The 27018-nt window shown below is 33.5% G+C and overlaps 1 protein-coding gene across 1 annotated transcript; it reads right to left on the reverse strand.

Annotated features, from left to right (window-relative positions):
* Nucleotides 1-2074: 2074 nt before the first annotated feature.
* LOC123542108 (fibropellin-1-like) lies at nt 2075-27018 on the reverse strand. Its single transcript, XM_053531167.1, has 12 exons — nt 26523-27018; nt 25266-25376; nt 24913-25023; nt 23715-23825; nt 23360-23470; nt 22169-22279; nt 21815-21925; nt 11061-11171; nt 9903-10036; nt 9114-9210; nt 6901-7065; nt 2075-5406 (listed from the first exon to the last, which is right to left on the reverse strand). Exons 1-12 carry the CDS (start codon nt 26800-26802, stop codon nt 5156-5158), a joined length of 1704 nt encoding a protein of 567 aa, XP_053387142.1. The 5' UTR covers nt 26803-27018; the 3' UTR covers nt 2075-5155.

A 27018-nucleotide genomic window follows, 5' to 3' on the forward strand; every position in this document is an offset into this window, starting at 1 on the left:
ATACAGTTTCTGGTGGGTTGAGGTATCTATCGGCCAAGTCGCAACTCGCTCCTGGTCATGCCTTTTACATCTCTGAAGTATATGCTCCGCAGTCTTATCTTCTTCACCACATGGACAAGTTGGCGATGATGTCAGTCTGTATTTCTTGTACATGTGAGCATTGAGCTTATTGTGTCCTGAGCGGAGCCTGACGATCATCACTTGTTCAGACCGATCAAGGAGATGAAAAGCATCTTCCTTCATCCTTGGTCTCGTTAGTGCCTTGATGATGGTGACTTTCTCCTTGTAACTCATAGGTTCTGTTGGTTGTTCTGACTGAGCTCCTAGCTTAGCCAGTTTGTCTGCATCTTCATTGCCTGCAAGTCCACAATGGGATGGAATCCACTGAAGTGCTACTTTGCAGGTTATACTCAGGCTCTGCATTCTCCTGACTAGCTGCGGAGCTTTATTGTTGATCAGAGCTTCCATGACAGACAGTGCATCTGTGAGAAAGGTTATACTCAGGCTCTGCATTCTCCTGGCCAGCTGCGGAGCTTTATTGTTGATCAGAGCTTCCATGACAGACAGTGCATCTGTGAGAAAGACGACTGAGGAGCTTTCTTCTGCCGAGTCTTCAACCATTGAGACGGCCTTCATGAGTGCTTCAGTCTCTGCCTTGTAATTGCTGCAGTGTTTTCCTGTGGCTGCATATAGTGTTTCTCTCTTGCCAGATGGGTATTGAATGAAAACTCCTGCTCCTCCATCTTTGACGGCGCATGTGGCTGATCCGTCTCTATAGACATGAGTCCATAATTCCGGAGGATAGTCTTCATTGATCATAGCAAGTGTGAGGCTCTTCCAAATGCCTTCATCCTCTTGCTTCCCGCGGTCAAGACGAGGAACAGCAAGTCTCACAGTCACTGAGGACAGATCATTCGCTAGTAGGTTTATGATGTCTTCACTACCTAGAGGAGTCGTTGGTATGCTCAGCTCAGTTTTGAACTCTCGGTTGAGTTTCTTTGCCTCATGTACGAAGCTGCTACGTTTGAGCCGATTCTTTGTGTAGCCATCTAGCTTGGCTTTCATGGGATGGTCTTGAAAAGACCTGAACTTCTCTGCTTGAAGCAGCACCTTTGCATGTCTTCTGTCTTGTAACGGCTGTGTGCCTGTTAGCTTCTCCATGAAGGAGATTGGTGTAGACTTTGTAGCACCTGTCATGATCCGCAATGCTTGGTTCTGAACCTTGTCTAAAGCCTGTTGGTTAGTTTTGGCAGTAGTGGACCAGGCAGTTGAGCTATACTCTAAATGGGGTCTCACTGTTCCCTGATATACTGTCTTGAGTATTTGCTCATTTGCTCCCCACGTTGTTCCAGCAAGTTTGCGCATCATGGCAAGCTTCTTACGGGCCTTCCCTTCTGCTTGACTAATGTGGGGCTTCCAGGTTACCCGTTTGTCAAAAGTCACTCCAAGTTATTTTGCCTCGTCTGCTTCACTCAGCGAAGTATTTCCCATCTTGATTTTACCCGCCCTCTGCTTTGACGACATGGAGAATAGTGTGGTGGACGATTTCTCTGTATTGATCGATACACACCAATCTTCAGCCCAAGCTGAAAGCGTTTTTTTGAACGTGGCATTCTCTGTTGGATATTTATCCTTGTCTTTTTCCTACTGAACTGAACAGAAAGATCATAGATTTTTTTTTTAATTTCAGCAACCAAAGGTTGCTCATTTATTATCCCCGTCATTGTGGAGAGTGGGGTCGGAGAGCCATCCACCACTTCCCCTTGCAGAATCATGTATGGCAACTACACATATAATTTTTCTTAACTAATAATAAAGATATAGTTAAACTTCGTTTAAAAATGGTTTTTTCGTTTTGTTTTTTTTCCATTTACAATGTGTTTGTGCTATTCTAGCCAAGCAAACTGCCCTATATTGTATAGCGTTTTAACTCTTCGTTTCAAAATGTTTGATATGATCACTTGATGCATGCATTTGTTTATAGTAAAGACTTTTATAGTATGTTTCAGACACGTTACTGAAATTTCGTTATTTTAAATTACAGTTGTAACTATGCTATAGTGATCCAAGAAGGTTTCTTTTTACATTGTAGCAATATCTAACATTTTGTTTCAGTGTTCAAAATGGATTGGTAGATTTTGTGGCTAAATAACACTATGTACCAAAGATACAAGAATTATATTATATACAACTTAGTTTCAAAACACAGATTAGCCTAATTTATACTAAAAAAAAGGTACACTGTAACAAGTTTTTGTACAGAAACAAATTTGATATGGATGTAGTGACTGTTTTGGTTTTCTTTTACTACTGTGTAAACCTACATTACAGTCAATAGGATCCTTATCTAATGAAGGTGTACCTGAATATTCGGAGCGTTTGTAATTATAATAATTTACATAAGTTCCATTTCTAACATAATGAACATGCTGTAAAAAAAACATATATGTATACAAATGTATTTCTTCAGTCTGTGTTAAATTTGAAAAAAAAAAACAACAGAGATACAGTATCAAATTTCAAAAACCAGTGATACAGCTAAGGCAGTATGCTTTTGCATCTATCATCTACAAAAAAAACTTTTAAAAGGTCTTCGGTGCAAACTACTAAGGTTTTCTTCTTACTGTAAGATATTCAAGAGAAGAAAAAAAAGTTGGGGTGGGGGAGGGGGCGAGAAGATGCTGGCGGAGGACCTCATTGTAATGATAATGGGTAGGCTTTAATAACTTTTTGCTAATTCTTTCTCTAACAGTAGTGGTTATTAAAAATGTATTTATTTAGATACACATGTACGTGTATATAGTAATATAACTTTTAAATAAAATTATAACAGACTTTTCATATAGTATGTATGCTATTCACCTATTGAGATATTTCTATAGAACTAAGTTTCTTTTCCCATGACTTTTCAAATTTTTCATGTTTGAGAGTTTGTTTAGCAACATATTTTTCAATGTTATATGTGGCAACAATTTGAGTCTTAAATTTTTCTAGACTAGGCCTTTATCTTTTCAACCTACTATAATATATATAATGTTTCGCATATAATATTAGTTTGTTTAATACATTTTCCATCTTTGTATTACCAAATAAAATATCTGAAATAGTCAAATCTTCAAAATTCAGAAAACATTTATTTTTTATGTAGGACTGAAGCTGTAGCCAAAATTGTTTAATTACTTCACAGTTATAAAACAAATGAATCAAAGTTTCTGGCTCATTCTGACAAAAAGAGCAAGAGTCTTAATTAATAATCTTCATTTTTTTCAGCAAATAATTTGTGGCAAGGATTCTATGGTTAATCCTGAATTGGAACCATATTTTTGGATTTTTTGTGAATTTATAAGCCATATCATATATCGAATTCTTTTGAAAAATCTCTGCTTCTGTGGTATTTCTTAGTTCATCCTGCCATTTTTGTAAAGAATTTGGATAATGTCCTACATTCTGCATTGCTTTATAAATTTATCTACATCCTTTTTTATCCTTAATTATTACTGCAAGACTTTGCGGAATATGTATATGATAGTTGATCTTCTTTGGCAGATGTTGGATATTGTTTACTTCAAGAAATTCATTTCCTGCTGTCAGCATTCCTCTATATTCTAAAAAGTTACTTCTGATATTGTAAGTGACTAGAAAATCATTGTATGTATAGAATTCTCCATCTTGATTTAAAAGATCACCTAAAAACAAAATTCCACCTGAAATCCATCTATTTATACAAACACTTGAATTTCCAACGTTAATTCCAGGATTAAACCATAAATGAACAGAATAACTTTGTGTACTATTCCCCGGTGTTGCATTTAAAGAGAGAGCATAATAACTATAAAGAACATCTTTCCAAAAAGGGTTAATATCTAAATGTAGTTTTGTTTTAATATAGTCTATCCCATACTTAGAGATTTGCTTTACAACTGGACAAATACTATCTACTAACTGACTAAATTTATTATTTGAATTAATGAGTCTTCTTATCCATGTTGCTTTTAAGCTATTCATAAAACATTTTAAATCTATCATTTTTAGCCTCCCAAACTTGTAGTCTTGGGTTATAATATTTCTTTTTACTTTGTCTCTAGAGTTATTCCACATGAAGTTGTAAAAAAGGCTCTGTATAGTATAAATCTTGGCCAGTGGCGGATTTGGTATACTCAAAAACAAATGATTTAATTTTGCAAGAGCAAGGGATTTTATAACAACTAGCTTGCCTATTGGAGACAGGAATCTTTTAGACCAACTTGCAAATAGTTTCTTAATTTCTTCAATTTTTGAATCATAGTTCAGATCTATAATTTCAGATAATTCTGTGGTAAATTTAACACCTAGGACTGTAAAAACTTCATTGTTCCATGCCAAGTTATATTCTGGGCAAAGAATGGTGTTACTATTTTTTGTGATCCAAACCAAATCACTTTTGTTTTCTCCATGTTGATATAAAGGCCTGAAATTCTAGCATAAAATTTTAATGTTAACATTGTGTTCTTTAGAGATTTGTTTGTACCATCCAAAAACAGACTAGTGTCATCTGCATACTGGGAATACTCCTTTCCATATATCATTATTCCTTTTATATTTTGATTATTTCTAATTAATATTGAAAGTATTTCAGCACAAAGAATGAACAGGTAGGGTGACAAGACATCTCGTTTGCGACAACCTCTCTGTAATGGGAACCATTCAGACATATGTCCATTTACAATGACACAGGATTCAATATTTGTGTAAAATAATTTGATCCAGGATTTTATGGAATGGCCAAAGTTAAAAATGTCTAAAACTTGGTGCATAAAATTCCATGAGACAGTATCAAACGCAGCCGCTAAGTCAATCAGAAGTAGTAAACCAGGCATATTATTTTTTTCTGTATAAAAAAGCAAGTCATATAACATTCTGATGTTTGATGCAATTAGTCTAATACATTTTTTGGTAAATAGCTAAACAATGCTGTAGCTGTAAATAAAGTCTAAGTGACATAGTGATGCTAGTGATACGATTATGCTTAAAACAAACCAAAACAGTCAAATCTTAATAAATATTATTTTATTGCAGAAATATGATCGAAATCTGTTAGATGATATTATGTACAACATGTTAAAAAATTATAATATACCGGTATATATGTTTATCAACAATAATGTTATATTACTTTTTAATTTCTTCTCATCATCATCTTGCTACTTTTTAACGATCTGGAAACAATAAAACCATTATAAACCATGCCTTTGCCAGTCCTAGTACCAGGTGTTAGATACAGCCCATTTAAGTTCATTGTATAAGCACTTTTATACCACCATGCACCCTGGAAACTTACAGCACTGTTACTTATTGGAGATATGTCTGCATCATGGTCGTAGGTAGAAAAGTTGGCGCCATTATGAGATGCTCTACCGTCACCTTTAACTAAAGACAGTAAGTACGTAATTAACTAAGTAAGTAGATAACGACTTTGTTTAGGAAGGCTACATATTTGGGTATTCTCAATCTACCATGTGGTCCTTATATAGTAATGGTAAAGTTAGATATAGAGGATAATAGGTCTACATATCATAGTACTGTAACAGTTGTTATATATCTTACGACATTACTAGAACAATAAACAGTATACTTATTATGAGAAAAGCTGCTTAAAATTTTAACATATGGTAGGTCAGTTGTATCTTTATTTTATTTTAGTCTATTCAATATATTTTTTTTCAACAAATAGCAAATAGTGGTAAACTACTTTCTGAAAATGTTTATAAAGGTGGAGTTTGATTTGATTTGTTTCTGTGCCTAAAGAAAAATCTAATAACTCACAGTAGCATAAGGCAAAGGATAGCCGTCTTCAGCCTTGTTTGTATACTCAGGTGCAAAAAAGTGTGCACATGCTCAGTTGTAAAATAGGTATCCGTCTACAATTTGCAACATACTATGCTCGGAGCATGTACTATAGACCTTTCTTCAATTTTACGATAAAAACTGGGTGGAGTCATAATAACTAGTGATAGTGGAATTTTGCACTATTTGCACATGCTGCCTATCGGAAATGTACATGTCTACAAAAACGTGTTTTGACAGATTTTTATACCTTTGGTGAAAGGAAAACACATTAGATTTTAAATCTGTGCGTCACGACTTAGTGAAACTCAGCGAATTGAAGCATTAAAAATGTTTCAACGGGGTGACAACGTTATTTACGTCAGCAGAACGTTTGGGTGCCAAAGTAATGTCAATTCTTTTGCATCAGCAACTTCAACAAACTAATCGAGTTGCTGTACGCCATAGATCAAGCAGACCTCGGGTAACAACCGCTACTCAAGAATGGAACAAAATTCCTCGTGACGTCATTCTTCTGTTACGTTAGGCATAAGCGTTGCCATATCAATGCTTGAATAAATAGTAGAGAAGGTGGTCACACACGATATTTAAACAAATTAATGTTTGAGGAACAGGCAGTTTTTTATCATCTGAAAAAAAAGAGATTTACAACTTCCGTTTTAAACCCCTGTTGGTTTTGAATAGCCAAGAATCCCTTTAAATGTTAAAAGTTTGAAAATAATCGAAACATATTAAATTGGCCATAAACTGAGATAAATTTTGGTACCAAACAGTACATACTTTTAGACAAAATAATCTACTTTGGACAACATAATCTACTTCAATTGACGAAATCCTGAGTGCACACTTTCTTTTGCGTTTGAGTATATATACTGACTTCCTGATTGCCGTCTTTAGCCTTATTTGGATATACTTGCTGCCCGATTGCCGTCTTAAGCCTTGTTTGTGCATACTTACTTCCCGATTGACGGCTTTAGCCTTGTTTGTATATACTTACTTCCCGATAACCGTCTTTAGCCTTGTTTGTTTAAACTTACTTCCTGATTACCGTCTTTAGGCTTGTTTGTATATACATACTTCCTGATGAAGCTATAGAAGGTCCAAGATGTAGTGTATACGCTGGTCCAGGAGCAAGGCTGAAACTTCCAAACGTTTGATATGCCTTTGTGCCGTTTGCAGCTTCTAAATCTATACGTAAACTTGTCTGACCTTGACTAGCTAGCTCTTCGATGCTACTCAAACCTATAATTAATTTACTGACATGAAGAACATTCCTTCAGTTTGAAAGCCAGATTCATTTTGGTATGAAATATTCAAATTATACAATGTCATAATGGAACTGATTCACTGCAAATGAGTGAGGCAGTGAATAAATGTAAAATCAGCAGTATCTCGACTTTTCAACTATTATAACTATCTAACATAACAACATTTTCCTAAGAAACTCGATTGAGCGTAAAAATGTTAGAGAAAAGTATTCTAGAAAACATTTATATAAATCTACTTGAAAGAGTTCTTTATCCTATATCCATATTTTGATACTATTAAGATTCTTTCTCCAAGCAAATTGCTTTAAACAGACTGGAATTTGTCCCTTTAAATTGAAAGAAATGAAAAGTTACAAAAATTAATATTTTGTGACATATTCTCCACTATCAGTATAGTGGCTAGTCTATTGAGAGATTTATGTACTAAACAACTTTTCTAAAGCCGCACGTTGTTTTTTTTGTGAAATAAATTTGTTAAGCCCGTTGCTGTTACTACAATACAACCCTAAAATGAAGAAAACATTTTTAAATCACCAAAATCTATTTTATTTAAGATTAAAATATGTCTCATTTGTCGCTGAATAAATCATTGTTTGGAGTTCAGCTGCATAGGAATTATACATGTATCACGAGGGCGAGCCCGAGTGATATAATAATACGCATCTGAACGACACGTCAAATAATGATTTTATTCAAGAGCAAATCACTAAATCAGACATATTATTTCGATTCTAGCACGTTATCATCGACTTTAAAGTACATCCTTCACAGCATTCATTAAATACTTGCCCGTTTTCAATTGGTTTCTTTTCCAGCGCCGCGATGCCCTTTTACGCCATGACGTTATGATTGTGACGTGATGTCAGAACAGTGAATTGTTTTCAGCCTTCTTTTTTTAATAGGAAAGTGAATCAGACCGTGTTAGAATTATTGTTTCAGCGCACATATCCCGTGATAATGTAATTCACAATTTACGCATATTTGCCGCAAACGTATTGACTGCAAACTTGAATGAAATATGACAAAACTTGTCATACAATTGTCAACACTCAGATGTGCTCTTTATATATATATATTTCGATCAATTGCCATTTCATTGCAGCTGTCACTTCTCAATCGATTCGCTGCCGACTGCAACCGTTGTTTTAGAAAGATATATCTCATTTAGTGATTTGTCGCTGAATAAATCATTGTTTGGAGTTCAGATGCGGAGGAATTATATCACGAGGACGCAGCCCGAGTGGTAAATTAATACGCATCTGAACGACAAACAGTGATTCTATTCAAGAGCAAATCACTAAATGAGATATATTTTTTTCGATTCTAACACGTTACCAGCGCCTTTAAAGTATATCATTGACGCCATTCATTAAATATTTGCCAGTTTTCAATCGGTTTCTATTCCAGTGCGCCGCTATGCCGTTTGACGTCATAACGTAATGATTGTGATGTCAGAACAGTGAATTGTTGTATAATTTTTCACTTTCAGCCTTCTTTGTTTAATAGAAATATAAATTGGATCGTGTTAGAATGCATTTTATTTTACCCTGTAATGCCAATTGACAATATTCATGCAATAACTCAGTCTCATGTGCTTTGGCGGCTTCCTTTGGCCTCGACAAATATATTGTTTACATAACAACTGTAACAACTGGCGCATGCTGCATTTGCAATTTCAGAATACGTAACCTTACAGCTAATGCCGAAGGTCATTACGGGCCTACGTACTTAATGTCCAATTTTCATTTTAAAGATTTTGATTCTGTATTTCACAGGAACACAAACGTACATAACAACAATAAAATCCGAAGTGTTAAGTTTGGGAAAAATTTGGGGAAAGTTTGGATTTACTTTTATCAAGTTTCTGTTACCAGATATAACAAAGTATTGTGATATTGTAGCCGTTTATATACAGTAAGTATACATGTACATTTTAACTGTGTTAAATTTATTTGATGTTTATGCAATATCTAAAGATCAAATAATTTGGTTAATTATGAGCATAGAATATATGTAACTAACCTAGCCAAAATTCTGCGTTCAAGTCTCCAAATCCAGCTTCGTATTCAGAAAAGTTTCTGTAGAAATCTACCGACCCATCAAAGCGATTCTGAAATACCTGTGAAATGTGTGTCAATATTATACATTAGTAGAAATCTGAAAAAGGTTTATTTCCCTGTAAATTGAAATAATTTGAAAAAGAAATGCAATATTATTTCTTTCTAAGAGCTCTTATGTATTCAAACATTCACACAATTGATATTTGGTTATTTTTTTATCAAACATGTTATTAAAAAGCTGGAACAATTCATCAAATAAATGAATATTTGTCATTTGTTTGTATAATGAACGGAAGAATATACAAATATTAGATTTCTGTGTTGATGTTTTTAAATATCTAAAACTCTATGAGCATTGTAAAACTGATTTAGGTATTTTAGTTCGTTACTGTTGTCTTCTTGAAATTATGGCTTAGCTTTTGACTGCCCCTTGGACTGAATTGAGTATTTTACATGTTTCCACAATGACTTGTTTTGTTACTAACAAAAGACTTGGAGCGCCTGTGATAAATTACAGACTCCGGCACATACTGAAGCGATTTGAATGATAAGCATATTTAATGTATGTATTTGTAGACATGTTAATCCTAATTCTAATCTTTAGTTAGAATATCATACACATTATACACTAAATCAGTGCGGACATGCAATAATTTGCGTGATTTTGTCGTGTGCTCCGTTTGATGAACACTTCCGGACATGTGCAGAGGACCGCTCCAGGTATGCAGTGAGCAACATCGTTTAACCATACCGTCCATCCCCCGCCATCTGTAGACATATCACAATATACATCAATAAGCCGGTGATTTGTCCATGTTGTAATTGTATAGATTCCATCAGCACTGCTGTTGTCGAAACGCAATATTTCCAAACAATCAGATAATCCTGAAAAGCAGGTTTTTCGAGGCTTAAATTCAACCTCTACTCAACGTTTTCATGGGTTCTTTGTTGGCAAAACATTAACTAAGCTGACTTAGAATTCACCGAGCTCTTACTTTCTTGCCTCTCTAGGGTCATCACGTTAAGTCACGATTCAGTCGACTTCGTGTGAACTCATATATGAAATATCACAACAGTTTGTGCAATAAGACAATGACGTGATTCATGTCGTGAACATAGATATATTTGACATACGCATCATATAATAACCAGACATATTTACCAAATAAATAATACTGCTTTAAACATATTTCATTTAAGTTATTTTAAAAATCATTTAAAATAACAATGGCTAATGAACTAGACAGAAAGCTGCTGAGCTAACGGAAATCTTTTCTCTTAACATATTGTAAAAATAAGCATTCGTGGCACGATATTATACAAAACCAGTTAGGAAGTTACATCATAAAGAAATAAAACTGTAGTGTTTTAAAATGTGAATTAATTACAGTGACTAATACTTTCTGAAGACTTGGGGTTTTAGTAAAGGTATAACTTACTAATTTAATATATCAAAAAAGGAATATATGTAACAAAAGCGGAAAAACAGTATAGGTAATACTATAAGACTAGACACGAATGATGAATCACAATAATAATATTATTGCTGATAGAATTGATATTTGTGACGTGCTTTTTTTTTAACTGATGTAATAAAAATCGCCAAACGATGGTATATAGATTGCATTACAGTTAATATTACGTTTACACTCACTAATGTTGGTTTGGACAGCTCTAAATAATGTACCATTGGATTCTCAATAACATGAGTTATCTAGTTACCCAACATTGATCAGAAAACTTGTTTAAAAGGTGTCTTTAAATGGCAACTAGGAATAAAAAAAAAATGAAAGATTTGCCCAGTTTAATTGCTTAAGTTAACATCAATATCTATATTGAAAAAAAAACAAGACTCTGTGTGCCACTCTAAACAGAGCTGACAACAAAGATACATGTATAATCTACTTACCGTGTTCGCAGTTTGTTCCATTAATACCATCATCGCATAAGCACGTGTATTTATTTATGGCATCAATGCAGGTTACATTTCCACATGGACTTGAACTGCACTCATCTATGTCTTAAACAAGAATATGCTTAAATATTGATCGTTGCACTCTGAAAGCTATCATTACAGACTGAATGCAGTTGTGTATCGCCTTTTGTAGGAAGAAAAAGGTATTTATGGAAAAAGGGAGATTCTGAGACTCAAAAGTAAAAAGGTTAACCACTTACTGTGTTCGCAGTTTGTTCCTTTAAATCCTTCATGGCATACGCATCTGTAATTATTAATGCCATCAATACATGTTCCATCTCTACATGGACTTGAGCTGCACTCATCTATATCTTAAACATGCATATTTGAGAATGTAGAATTAATGTTACATTCATTAATGTCTTAAAGAACAAGAGCTGTCCGTAAGGCAGCCGGTGCTCGACTATTCAAAGTACGAAAGGGGGCATAATTTGGCCAAATTGCCAGTCAGGGCTATGGGACTTGATGTTGGTTTTATAATCCCAAAGATACATGTGAAGTTTCAAATCAATATCTGCATTAGTTTTGTAGATAATAACGTGCATGTAAAACTTTACGCAGGATTTTCTTAGTCCAAAAGGTGGGGGGGGGGGGCATTATTTAGCCAAAATACATATCAGAGTTATGGGACTTGGTCCAGTGCGATTTGTAACTGACCTAGAAAAGGAAATAAATTTCAAAGCTATATGCCTTCAAATGATATCCATATGTACTTGCACGCAAAACTTAAACCAGGATTTTCTAAATACAAAAGGGGACATAATGTGTCCAAAATGCATGCCAGCGTTATGGGACTTGATGCTATCACCTAGTTTTGTAACCCCGGGGACACATGTGAAGTTTCAAATCAATATCTGCATTTGTTTTGGAGATAGCAACGTGCATGTTTAACTTTAACCAGGATTTTCTTAGTCCAAACGGAGGTATAGTTTGTCCAAATACATGTCAGAGTTACGGGACTTGACCCAGTGAGGTTGGTAATTGACCTAGACAAAGAAAAAAAAGTATCAAAGCTTCATGCCTTTAAATTATAGCCATATGTACTTGCATGCAAAACTTCAATCAAGGTGTGACACCGACGCCGACGCCACAGTGTGAGCAGAATTGCTAGACTATTCTCCGAAATGTCATATTGATAATTGCACTTTGAAAGCTATTGAAACAGACTGAAGGTAGGTGTGTATTTAAATTGCCTTTAATGAATATGGAATAAATAAACGGATCTTTTGTACTCAGATGGAAAGGGAAAAGCAACTCCTGCGTTCTCAGTTTGTTTAATTATGCCCATCATCGCAAGAGCGACTTTAAATATTTATGCCATCAATGCATGTTCCATTTCCATATGAATTCCACCTGCACTCATCTATATCTTAAAGATAAATGTTTAAACATGACATATTGATAATTGAACGTTGAAATCTATTAAACCAGACTGAAAGCAGTTGTGCAGCACTTTTTATAGAAATATACAAATTTATGGAACTGATAAACATACATTTTGCGAATCAAAAGTGAAAGAGTTAATCACTTACTATGTTCACAGTTTGCTCCATTAAACCCTTTATCGCATACGCATCTGTGATTATTTATGCCATCAATGCATGTTCCATTTTCACATGGACCTGAACTGCACTCATCTATGTCTTAAAGAATAAAGCACATTATATCAATAATTGAACTTTACTAAAACGGACTGAAAGTAGTTTGTGTTTTCACTGCATTAAATAATGCACGTTTGAACATATAAATCAATGTTGCCCTATGAAAGTTTAAACGAATAAAATTAAAGTCATATGTCGGGTGTATCTTACTGTATGCACTTGAAGAAGCTTAATTTTGATTGTACTTAATTGCATTTAATTTTTGTTTAGGATGATGTCTTCACCCAATCATTGACTTAAGTGTAGGTAAAACAAGCATATATTTTGAGTGTACATGTATTATTTTCTTCATATTGGAAAATGGTCTTTGGCATCTTAGTATTTCTTTCATTACAAATCACAACTGAATGAAACCCTAGTTTTAATTTCAATCAAATAATCAATACTAATGAGAAGTGTGCAACACCTCCAAACTTAAGTGGAATTCTACTTTAGTAACCCAGAATGTTTAACATCACCTCAGACGGACAAAGAATATAAAAACAGACCAAGAACGGGAAAGATTTTTTTTCAGTCACATGGCATTCATTTTTGTCGTGTGTGAGTGCCCTGTGGTTTTCCACTGTTTTTTACAATTTTAGTAGAGAAAATGTCCTGTAAACATTCGGTCATTCATCAAATTTAACCCGTTTAATGAGATCTACTTTGACTAAAGGAAAACTGCTACTGCTATTTTTGAAAGCTAATATTTTCAAACATTTTAATATTATCTTCAATTCCCTAAATGCTTCCGGGTGTAGTTGATATTTTAAAAGATTTTAAACATTTGAGGGAATTAATTGAAACAACTTCACTGTGCAGCAGATATTTAAAAAAAAACTCACTAAAGACAATAATTATGTTAAACGTACCTTTTTCAGAAGTTGCTGCTAAAGTTATAACAACTGCAATGAGCGTTGCTATGATTACCACTGTCACGAGAATACTAACCACACAAATCACTTTGCGACGTGAAATAAACTTCCTGGGTGTATTTTTAACATCCTGAAATGACTTTTCATAATCTGACGTTTTATTCACTTCATTTTGTTTGTTTGTCTGCAACGCATCGAAATCATCCGATTGCAATTCTAATTCCTGCAATGTTGATTGACCTATTTTGTCGTTAGCGTCAATTTTATATGCGCTCGCCATTAAAATAGCAATTCGTGTTTCGCTAAAATACCTACCCGTTGCGCCTGAGCGATTCCAATTGTATTTATAATATTGTAGAGGTAGTCGATAATCGTTTTAAATGTTCACATGAGCGTATAACCGTTAATCAATTGGACTTGACTGCCTTGACATTAATTACAGTAGCTATAATAATACATCTTTAAACAGGATATGGTTCAATTTCTACCCGTCATAGGTACACATAATTAGAAGGTCAATGCCATTGATAGTTCTATATTCGCTCGTGTTTGATATAGTATCCATTCGTCATATAATTATGCACCGGTAGTAGTTTTGAATAACTTAACAATAAGTGTTACAAGTTTAAACATGTATATATCTAAAAGTCACAAATAAATAAGTTAATTGATTCCAGTTTTGTAACATACACTTGTTTTTGTTTAAGGTATTATACCCTTAAATATAACTGCGTATTGAAAAAAATCAACAAAAACGAAATAAGCATCAATAATATTATTTAAATACCATCCAGTTATATCGGTTTTAGTGAGTCACCGAAATTATATTTAAATAGTTGCAATATACAGTTCGGAGACTGACCATCACCTACGTCTGTGTTTTGTAACGTTAAAGTCAACTTAACCTTCCATTATTTGAAATACTGGTCAATTTCTTGGTCTTTATATGGTGTTATGACTTAGGCGACCTGTGGTTTTGCACTTTTTTCACTTTAAAATGATTTCCGATCTTCAACTCCGACGTTCGAATGTCTGTACATGGGTATAAAACTAATTCGAAAATAAGCGATATTCACGTTTACTATAGAATTAAAATCTAATACATCAGTCCCCTTATTTATCATGTCAATATTATAATAAATATGTATATAACGAATGTCTTCTTTGCTTGATCATTTCCGATGTTAGTGTTTAGTGATTTTAAAGTCCTCGAGTGTATAACGGAAATAAACAAAATTATAATTACACCACGCTAGTGCAAACTCCATTACCGCAACGTAAAATTTAAAATATTTCAATTTTATCTTGGGCCTCAGTTGCGGAATTGTTAAGGTCGCTGATTCAGAATCAATTGCCCCTAAATGATCTGGCTTGAAACCCCCCTTGGGGTGTAGAATCTTTAAGTTGAAAAGACGTGAAAAATATAACTATTATCTTTATTTTCTCCATAACTGAAGAATATTTACATGAATGATTGTTAAAAATATAAGTACAGGAAAGGAACAAATTATAGACACAATATAAATAAGTACATTTGTCATTTATAACAGTAAATGTATCGTAGTATTATAGTTACAATATATACAAGTACATTTGTCATAAAGAACATAGATATCAATAATGATATATATATAATCGGTGAAAACCAAACAGGTGAAAGAAAAAAATTGTGTTGATTTTCCCTGGAACATTAATTGTAGCACACCGAATCGAAACGAAATATCAAGACGACTTAGATATGCAATGAAACTTCATCATACTAACTCCCATTCCTCGTACTACTATTGGGGTAAAGTTGGCTGGTTACCAGTTCATTTGAGGGTTGATCTCCTTATCACTGGTAATGTTCAGGCGATTTTCTGTGATATTATGTTAATATAAATGTTAAAGATATGTGCTTTGTAAATTTATTCCAACATGTGCAATACTTGATTAATTAATTTGCCTTTCCGGTGTCATATGATCAATTCGAAGGACAGCAATGGAAATGATAAAGTTTTATGCTCTCTTTTTGTGTCATCCTTGGTATTGATTATATATCATCTACAATTATACTTTATTTCTCACATTTATTATGTTGACATTGAATGTGTATTTGTTCTATGATACAATGTCTTATTTACCATATTAAATTACGGAGTGACTAAACGCGCTGTAATGATGCAAAGTGGGGACATATACAGGCGTATATACAAATATGACGCTGGTCTATGTTCAGACCAAAACAATAGATAAAATATCTAGATATAGTAGTCGCAACTTGACCGCTGACCTTAGGCTGATTATTCATATCGATTTTTTCATTGTGGAAATCAAGGGTGTTTAGGGTAGCCGTGTAGCATATGGAATGATTTTGTATACAGTGCAGTATCAATGTACATATACTTACATTTGATCAGTTAAAACTTTCCAATACACTAATTTATATTTCCCTTTTCTCGTGCAACTTGTGTTTTAGGTACACTCTTTTTCAATAATAGGTTGTGCTTTATTATGTATTATAATGCAAAGGTCAACCATCGGGGTCAAGTTGCGTCCATTATACATGTATTAAAAAGGTATTCATTCAAAACTGAAAACATTTTAAACTTAGATATACAATGAAATACCTGCGCAAATAACATCATTTGAAAACCTATGCAAAAGCATTACATGTCAATGTTTTAACACTACACAAAAATGTGTATACAAAAGTATTTAAAAGAAACAATGTGCCTTTGGACTCCAAGTCGGTTGGTTTGAGCCGTTCCACAAGGGCTTGCTTTGGTATGCCGAATGTAGAGGCCCCAATACCCTCTGACACTGTATGTAGGCCAATCTACGGCTGGTGTGTGTCGTCTTTGGTGTTAATCCACCCGCATGTATTGTCAGGGGCCTTTCGGACCTCTGCTGTCAGTATGCAAAAACATTACCGACGGAACAGTTCATATCACCCGACTGGGGTCCCACCCACTCAAACCCCTACTAGGTCGTCCATGATATTCACAGGCATTACAAATATAACAAACAATTTGATTGGCTGACTAACTCTTGGGAACGAGATAGCTAAGTCATGGTAACGAGTTAACTATGTCGTGCGAACGACTAACTATGTCGTTGGAACGAGATAGTAAGTAGTTCCCACGACATAGCTAACTCGTTCTCACGAGTTAGTAAGTCGTACCCTCTTTTTATTGCACTATTCTTTTTTTATTACACTACTTTTTTATTGCGCTACCCTTTGTTTTAATATACCATATATTCATCAACATCAGTTTTATATTGCTTTTAATTTCTTCTTATCATCATTTTACTACTTTTTAACGATTTGACTAGCACAAAAGCGTTATAAATCATGCCTCTGCCATTCGTTGTACCAGGTGTCAGGTACAGCCCATTTAAGTTCATTGTAATAGTTCTTTTATACCACCACCCACCATGAAATGTTACAGCCTTGTTGGTTGATAAGGATGTGTCTGCATCATGGTCGTAGGTAGAAAACCTTGCGCCATTGTGAGATTCTTGTGTACTGTAAGCTACATCTGGAGAGGCTAATGATAAGTAAGTAAGTAAGTAAATAAGTAAGTTAGTAAATAAGTAAGTAAGTAAATAAGTAAGTAAGTAAATAAGTAAGTAAGTAAGTAAGTAAATAAGTAAGTAAGTAAATAGTTAAGTAAGTAAATAAGTAAGTAAGTAAATAAGTAAGAAATTAAATAAGTAAGTAAGTAAATAAGTAAGTAAGTTAGTAAATAAGTGAGGAAGTAAGTAAGTAAGTAAGTAAATAAGTAAAGAAGTAAGTAAGTAAGTAAATAAATAAGTAAGTAAGTAAGTAAATAAGTAAGTAAGTAAATAAATAAGTAAGTAAGTAAGTAAGTAAAAAAGTAAGTAAGTGAATAAATAAGTAAGTAAGTAAATAAGTAAGTAAGTAAATAATTAAGTAAGTAAATAAGTAAGTAAGTAAATAATTAAGTAAGTAAATAAGTAAGTAAGTAAATAAGTCAATAAGTAAATAATTAAGTAAGTAAATAAGTAAGTAAGTAAGTAAATAAATAAGTAAGTAAGAAATTAAATAAGTAAGTAAATAAGTAAGTAAGTAAGGAAGGAAGTAAGTAAGTAAATAAGTAAATAAATAAGTAAGTAAGTAAGTAAATAAGTAAGTAAGTAAGTAAATAAGTAAGTAAGAGATAAATAAGTAAGTAAGTAAGTAAGTAAATAAGTAAGTAAGTAAATAATTAAGTAAGTAAATAAGTAAGTAAGTAAGTAAGTAAGTAAATAAGTAAGTAAGTAAATAAGTAAGTAAGTAAATAAGTAAGTAAGTAAGTAAGTGACGGATGTTGGCCTCATATATTAATAGTTATGTGAGATATTGCAGATTATAGGGAATCATATCATAGTTCTGTTGTAATCTATTTTACATACACATGTTTTGTGAAAAGGTGCTTTCAACATATGGTAGGCCAGTTGTATCTTTATTTTAATCTCCTCGATATATTTATTCTTTCGAAAAATTGTAAGATATGCTGCTTTCTGAAAATATTTATAAAAAAAGGAGTTTGCTCAAAATAAATCCAATAATTCACAGTAACATGAGGCATAGCATGGCCGTTTTAATACTTGTTTTATATACCTACTTCCCGATGAAGCTATAGTAGGTCCAAGATGTAGTGTATACGCTGGTCCAGGAGCAAGGTAGAAACTTTCAAACATTTCATATGCTTTTGTGCCGTTTGCAGCCTCTAAGTCAATGCGTAAGCATGTCTGACCTTGACTGGCTAGCTCTTGGATGTTACTCAAACCTATAGTTAAATCACTGACATGTTGAACATTCCTGCACAGCCAAATTCAATTTGGTATAATAGATTCAAAATACTATCAATAGTGATAGAAGTGATTCACTGCTAGTGAATGAGGTAGTGAATAAATGTGAAATCTTGATTATCTCTATATTTATCTACATAAGATTTGGCTATGAAACTCTGAACTGAGTGTAAAAATGTTAGAGCAAACATACTATTAGGGACAAATATGTGTCTGAAAGACGATAATGAGCTCTTTACATTTCATATACATATTGGAAATATTAGACTGACCCCTTGACTATGATATATTTTTTTTCTTATTCTAAACTATAAATATAGCCTGTCTATATCTTCTGTCCAGTATTATGATATTGTAAATACTATTACAATCACTTCTATGAGAAAATTGCTAACAGAGACTGGAATATGTCCCTATTAAATAAAATAAAAGAAAAATTACACAAATCTGAAATTTTGTGAGAAATTCTCTACTATCAGTAAAGTGGCTAGTCTACTGAAATATTTATATACTAAATAACATTTCTTAATCCGCACGCTGTTCTTTGTTGTCAAGGAGCCTTGGGCACAACATTCAATGCTGATTTAGTATTTTGTTATTACGACATAACAATAATCAGTATAACAATCACAAATAAATTTGTTGAGCCGTTGTTGTTACTGGTATACAGCCCTAAAATCAAAAAGGCATGTTTTAAAGCAGCATGCCTCCAGACTTGGCTAAAAAAATAATTTTTCTTTCAAATTGAAGTTTCGGTCATATTACGAACATTAAAATATGAATTTTTGTTTTTCTAAAATATTTGAAAAATTCCAAATCAAGAAAAAAAGATGACCGCGCCGGGAATCGAACCCAGGACCGCCGCGGCAATAAAGACATTTTCCCTGCGTCGTAACTAATAGCGCTGTAGCTGAAGTAGTGAATAATGACTTTAAAATATAGATATTTGTAATCGAGACAGTTTACCTGGAGTAAAAGCGTGACAACCGCTTTTCAATTTTCATCGTAAAAAGCAGTAAAAACAGAAAATTCTCATGTGTTTCCGTAACATAAAGTTTGTCAGTAATTAAGTTTTAAAGCCTTCTTTAGAAATATAGCATTTATTTCAAGATATCTAAAAAATATTTTTATTTTGTTGTCGAACGATCTGGAGGCATGCCGCTTTAAGTCACCAAAATCGGTTTTACTTATCGTTTCAGCACATATATCCCGTGAGTATTTCATGTGATTCACAATTTACACATGTATGCCGCAAACGTATTGACTGCAAATTTGAATGCAATATCATGATAAAACTTGTCACACAGATGAGCTTATCATATATGTCTTTCAATTCATTGTCATTTAATTGCAGCTGTTACAGCTCAATCGATTCACTTCTGACTGCAACCATTGTTACGCCTTATTTCACCCCGTAATACCAATCGACAATTTCCATGCAATGACTCATTCGCGTGTGCTATTGCCTCATCCTTCGGCCTCGACAAAAATATCGTTTACATAACAACTGTAACAACTGGAGACCGAAGTGTGAAGTTTGGGAAAAGTAATTTTGTGGCAAAAGCTTTGAACAACTTTTATCAAGTTAATGTTACCAGATATAACAAGGAATATTATAATTTTGTGATATTGCAGTTAGTATGTACAATTAACCGTGTTAAGTTGATTTGATGTTTATGCAATATCTAATGGCCAAATAATTTGATTAACTATGAGCATAGTACATATTTAATTTACCTAGCCAAAATTCTGTGTTCAGGTCTCCAAATCCAGCTTCATATTCAGAAAAGTTTCTGTAGAAATCTACCGACCCGTCAAAGCGATTCTGAAACACCTGTGAAATGAAATGTATGTCAACATTATACATAAGTACAAATCTGAAAACGTTTAAATCCCTGTAAATCGAAATAATTATGAAAAACAAATATTGTATTATTTCAATTTGAGAGCTCATATGTATTCAAACATTCAAACTTTCGGTATTTTGTGTTCCAACATACTTTTTTAAAGCTGAAACATGAATATTTTGTATTTTACCTAGTTTAGATTTACATGTTTGTAAAACGAACGGAAGAATATACAAATATTAGAATTCTGTGTTGATGTTTATAAGGTAATATCTAAAACTCTATGTACATTGTAAAACTGATTTAGACATTTTACTTTGTTGCCGTTGTCTGCTTGAAGTTATGGCTAAGCCATTGACTGTCCCTTGGACCGAACGATTATTTAACATGTTTCCACAATGACTTTTTTGTTACTAACAAAAGACCTAGAGCGTCTGTGATAAATTACAGACTCCGGTACATACCGGATTGAAGCGATTTGAATGATAAGTATATTTAATGTATATATTTTGTAACCATTTTAATCCTAAACTCTAATCTTTAGTCAGTTTATTATATATATTATACACTAAATGAGAGCGGACACGCAATAACTTGCGTGATTGTGTTGTGTGCTCCGATTGATGAACACTTCGGACATGCACAGAGGACTGCTCTAGGTCTGTTGGGAGCAACATCGATTAACCATACCGTCCACCCCCACCATCGGTGGACATATCACAATACACATTAATAAGCCGGTGATTTTTCCAAGTTGTGATTGCATAAACTCCACCAGCACTGCTGTTGTCGTAGCGCAATATTTCCAAACAATCAGATAAGCCTGAAATTTATGATGAAAGTTATTCGAGGGTTAAATATACTTTCTTCTTAACGTTTCAGGATTCAAAATTATATTTAAGAGCTGCACCATGAGAAAACCAACATAGTGCTTTTGGACCAGCATAGATCCAGACCAGCCTGTGCATCCGCGCAGTCTGGTCAAGATCCATGCTGTTCGCTAACGGTTTCTCTAATTGCAACTGGCTTTGAAAGCGAACAGCATGGATCCTGACCAGAAAAGGAATCAGAAAAGGAATAAATGAATCAAAAGCGGAAATACTGTAGGTAATACTAAAAATGCTAAACGAAAGAAGGGAAACATAAAAAGACGAACGAACAGGAATCACATTTGCTGATAAAATTGATGTTTGTTCCATGTATTTCAAGACAGACGCCAAACGGTAGTTTATAGATTGCTTTAATATTATAATGTGAAACGTTTAGACTCACTAATGTTAGTTTGAACAGCTCTAAATAATGAACTATTGGATTCTGAAGACGTGAGTTATCTAGTTACCCAACATTGATCAGAAAACTTGTTTAACAGTTGTCTGTAAATGGCAACTAGGAGTAAAAAAAACTGAAACATTTGTCCATTTTAATTGCTAAAGTTAACATCAATATCTATATTAATAGGGAAAAAAACAAGATTTTGTGTGTGACTCAAAACAAAGCCGACGACAAAGATACATGTATAAACTACTTACCGTGTTCGCAGTTTGTTCCATTAATACCATCATCGCATAAGCACGTGTATTTATTTATGCCGTCAATGCATGTTCCATTTCCACATGGACTTGAACTGCACTCATCTATGTCTTAAACAAGAATATGCTTAAATATTGATTGTTGCACTTTGAAAGCTATTATTACAGTCTGAAAGCAGTTGTGTATCGCTTTTATAGAAATAAAAGTATCTATGGGAAAAAACGGAGATTTTGCGACTCGAAAGTGAAAAGTTTAACCACTTACTGTGTTCGCAGTTTGTTCCTTTAAATCCTTCATCGCTTAGGTAGATTTATAATTTTCGATTTTAAAAACAGAAATGTGTAAATACTTACTGTGTTCACAGTTTGTTCCATTAAATCCATCATGGCATAAGCATTTGTAATTATTGGTGCCATCAATGCATATTCCACTACCGCATGGACTTGAGCTGCACTCATCTATATCTTAAATAATTCACGTTTAAACATATAAATTTGTGTTGATTATCGCTCTTTAATTGTTGAAATGAATAACATTAAAATCATACGTTGGATGTATCTTACTGTATGCCAAAATAGAAGCTTAATTTTGATTGTACATTAATTGCATGTAATTTTTATTTGGGATGATGTATTTTCTCAAAAATTGACGTAATTATTAACAAATAACTGTTATATTTTAAGTGTGCATGATGTATAATTTTCTTCATGTTGAAGAAACATCTTTGGCAAGTAAGTATTTCGTTCATTACATATCAAACTGAATGAAATCCTGATTTTAATTTTAATTTTAATCAAATAAACAATATCAATAAAAAGTGTGCAAGACCCCTCATGCCCCTAGCTTAAGTTCTATTATAGTAAAACCGAATGTTCAACATGACCTCCGAAGGACCAGAGAATATAAAAACACGGAGTCCAAGAACGGGGACACTTTTATTTCAGTCGCAACGCTTTCATTTTTGTCGAGTTTGAGCGGCCTGTGGTTTTCCACTGTTTTTTAACAATTTTAGTAAAGAATATATCTGTAAACATCCTCTCAGATTTCAAATTTAATCCGTTTAATGAGATCTACTTTGACAAAAGAAAATCTGCTATTTGCTGGTGCTCTCGGGAGATCAGAGGAAATTAATTTTTGAAAAGTTGATCTTTTCAAACAATATATAATTTTATTTTCATTTTCTTTTAATGCTTCCGGGTGTAGTTGATGTTTTTAAAAGATTATAAACATTTGTAGCAATAACTTTAAATATGTTCTCTGCAACAACGTTTTTGAAAACAAACTCACGTAAGACAATAAACGATTTATGTTATGCGTACCCTTTTCAGAAGTTGCTGTTAAAGTTATAACAATTGAAATAAGCGTTGCTGTGACTACAACTGTCACGAGAATACTAACCGCACAAATCACTTTTCGACGTGAAATAAACATTTGTCCATTTTAATTGCTAAAGTTAACATCAATATCTATATTGATAGAAAAAAAGACTTTGTGTGTGACTCAAAACAAAGCCGACGACAAAGATACATGTATAAACTACTTACCGTGTTCGCAGTTTGTTCCCTTAATACCATCATCGCATAAGCACGTGTATTTATTTATGCCGTCAATGCAGATTCCATTTCCACATGGACTTGAACTGCACTCATATATGTCTTAAACAAAAACATGCTTAAATATTGATTGCTGCATTTTGGAAACTATTATTACAGACTGAAAGCAATTGTGTATCGCTTTTATAGAAATAAAAGTATGTATGGGAAAAAAACGGAGATTTTGCGACTTTAAAATGAAAAGTTTAACCATTTACTGTGTTCGCAGTTTGTTCCTTTAAATCCTTCATCGCATAGGTAGATTCATAATTTTTGATTTTAAAAACAAAAATGTGTAAATACTTACTGTGTTCACAGTTTATTCCATTAAATCCATCATGGCATAAGCATTTGTAATTATTGGTGTCATCAATGCATATTCCACTACCGCATGGGCTTGAGCTGCACTCATCTATATCTTAAATAATTCACGTTTAAACATGTAAATTTGTGTTGATTATCGCCTTTTGAATGTTGAAATGAATAACATTAAAATCATACGTTGGATGTATCTTACTGTATGCCAAAATAGAAGCTTAATTTTGATTGTACATTAATTGCATGTAATTTTTATTTGAGATGATGTCTTCTCTCAAAAATTGACGTAATTATTAACAAATAACTGATATATTATGAGTGTGCATGATGTATAATTTTTTTCATGTTGAAGAAACATCTTTGGCAAGTAAGTATTTCGTTCATTACATATCATAACTGAATGAAATCCTGATTTTAATTTTAATCAAATAAACAATATCAATAAGAAGTGTGCAATACCCCTCATGCCCCTAGCTTAAGTTCTATTAAGGTAAAACCGAAGGTTCAACATGACCTCCGAAGGACCAGAGAATATAAAAACACGGAGTCCAAGAACGGGAGCACTTTTATTTCAGTCGCAACGCTTTCATTTTTGTCGTGTTTGAGCGGCCTGTGGTTTTCCACTGTTTTTCTTAACAATTTTAGTAAAGAATAATAAATTATATCTGTAAACATCCTGTCAGATTTCAAATTTAATCCGTTTAATGAGATCTACTTTGACAAAAGAAAATCTGCTATTTGCTGGTGCTCTCGGGAGATCAGAGGAAATTAAATTTTGGAAAGTTGATCTTTTCAAACAACATATAATTTTATTTTCATTTTCTTTTAATGCTTCCGGATGTAGTTGATGTTTTTAAAAGATTATAAACATCTGTAGCAATAACTTGAAATATCTTCTCTGCAACAACGATTTTAAAAACAAACTCACTAAAGACCATAAACGACTTTTGTTATACGTACCCTTTTCAGAAGTTACTGTTAAAGTTATAAAAGCTGCAATAAGCGTTGCTGTGACTACAACTATCACGAGAATACTAACCGCACAAATTACTTTTCTTCGTCAAATAAGCATTGGTCCATTTTAATTGCTAAAGTTAACATCAATATCTATATTGATAGTGATAAAAGGACTTTGTGTGTGACTCAAAACAAAGCCAACAACAAAGATACATGTATAAACTACTTACCGTGTTCGCAGTTTGTTCCATAAATACCATCAGCGCATAAGCAAGTGTATTTATTTATGCCGTCAATGCATGTTCCATTTCCACATGGACTTGAACTGCACTCATCTATGTCTTAAACAAAAACATGCTTAAGTATTGATCGTTACACTTTGAAAGTTATTATTACAGACTGAAAGCAATTGGGTATCGCTTTTATAGAAATAAAAGTATTTATGAAAAAACGGAGATTTTGCGACTCGAAAGTGAAAAGTTTAACCACTTATTGTGTTCGCAGTTTGTTCCTTAAAATCCTTCATCGCTTAGGTAGATTTATAATTTTGCGATTTTAAAAACAGAAATGTGTAAATACTTACTGTATTCACAGTTTGTTCCATCAAATCCATCACGGCATAAGCATTTGTAATTATTGGCGCCATCAATGCATATTCCACTACCGTATGGACCTGAGCTGCACTCATCTATATCTTAAATAATTCACGTTTATACATGTACATTTATGTTAATTATCGCCCTTTGAATGTTTAAATGAATAAAATTAAAACCATATGTTGGATGTATCTTACTGTATGCCCAAATAGAAGCTTAATTTTGATTGTACATTAATTGCATTTAATTTTTATTTGGGATGTTTCTTCTCTCAAAAATTGACGTAATTATTTATAAAATACTTATATTTTTTGAGTGTGCCTGTATAATTTTCTTCTTGTTAAAAATACAACTTTAGCAAGTAAGTACTTCTTTCATTATATATCATAACTGAATAATATTCTGTTATTTATTTATTTTATTTTGTTGGGTTTAACGTCGCACCGACACAATTTTAGGTCATATGGCGACTTTCCAGCAGCTTTAATGGTGGAGGAAGACCCAAGGTGCCCCTCCGTGCACTATTTCATCACGAGCGGGCACCTGGGTAGAACCACCGACCTTCCGTAAGCCAGCTGGATGGCTTCCTCACGTGAAGAATTCTACGCCCCAAATGAGGTTTCGAACCCACATCGATGAGGGGCAAATGGTTTGAAGTCAACGACTCTAACCACTCGGCCACCGAGGCCCCGAATAATATTCTGATTTTAATTTTAATCAAATAAACAATATCAATAAGAGATGTGCAAGACCCCTCATGCCCCTAGCTTACGTTCTATTATAGTAAAACCGAATGTTCAACATGACCTCCGAAGGACCAGAGAATATAAAAGCACGGAGTACCAGAACGGGGACACTTTTATTTCTGTCGCAACGCTTTCATTTTTGTCGTGTTTGAGCGGCCTGTGGTTTTCCACTGTTTTTTTTACAATTTTAGTAAAGAATACATGCTGTAAACATCCGGTCAGTTTCAAATTTAATCCGTTTAATGAGATCTACTTTGACAAAAGAAAATCTGCTATTTGCTGGTGCTCTCGGGAGATCAGAGGAAATTAAATTTTGGAAAGTTGATCTTTTCAAACAATGTATAATTTTATTTTCATTTTCTTTTAATGCTTCCGGATGTAGTTGATGTTTTTAAAAGATTATAAACATTTGTAGCAACAACTTGAATTATCTTCTCTGCAACAACGATTTTAAAAACAAACTCACTAAAGACAATAAACGACTTTTGTTATACGTACCCTTTTCAGAAGTTGTTGTTAAAGTCATAGCAACTGCAATAAGCGTTGCTATGATTACAACATTCACGAGAATTCTAACCGCACAAATCATCACTTTTCGACGTGAAATAAACTTTCTGTGTGTATTTTTAACCTCATGAAATGAGTTGTTTTCATGATCTGACGTTTTATTCACTTCATTGTTTCTGTTTGTCTGTAATGTTTCGTAATCATCCGATCCCGATTCTAATGTTGATCGACCTATTTTGTCGTTAGCGTCAATTTTGTATGTGTTCGCCATTAAAATAGCAATACAAAATGTATTATTCCCGTTTCGCTAAAACACATACCCGTTGCGTCTGAGTTATTCCAGCCGTATTTATGTATTAGCCAAAGGCATAATGTATGCTGCTTATTTTGCTAATAACGTTTGTTTGTTTATTTTTATTAAGTACTGTAAAGAGACAGCCGATAATCTTTTCAAATGTTTACCTGAGCGTATAACCGATATCCGTTA

Source organism: Mercenaria mercenaria, chromosome 19 (genome assembly GCF_021730395.1).
Source record: "Mercenaria mercenaria strain notata chromosome 19, MADL_Memer_1, whole genome shotgun sequence".
Classification (NCBI taxonomy): Eukaryota; Metazoa; Mollusca; class Bivalvia; order Venerida; family Veneridae; genus Mercenaria; species Mercenaria mercenaria.

What these genes read in the sequence shown, in the direction of transcription:
- LOC123542108 (XM_053531167.1), bottom strand. Translation starts at nt 26,802, where the DNA reads ATGGCGAACACATACAAAATTGACGCTAACGACAAAATAGGTCGATCA. An exon ending in AACAACAACTTCTGAAAAGG is followed by an intron (nt 25,377 to 26,522) that starts GTACGTATAACA and finishes GAATTATTTAAG; the next exon opens with ATATAGATGAGTGCAGCTCA. An exon ending in GGGAACAAACTGCGAACACG is followed by an intron (nt 22,280 to 23,359) that starts GTAAGTAGTTTA and finishes GAATTATTTAAG; the next exon opens with ATATAGATGAGTGCAGCTCA.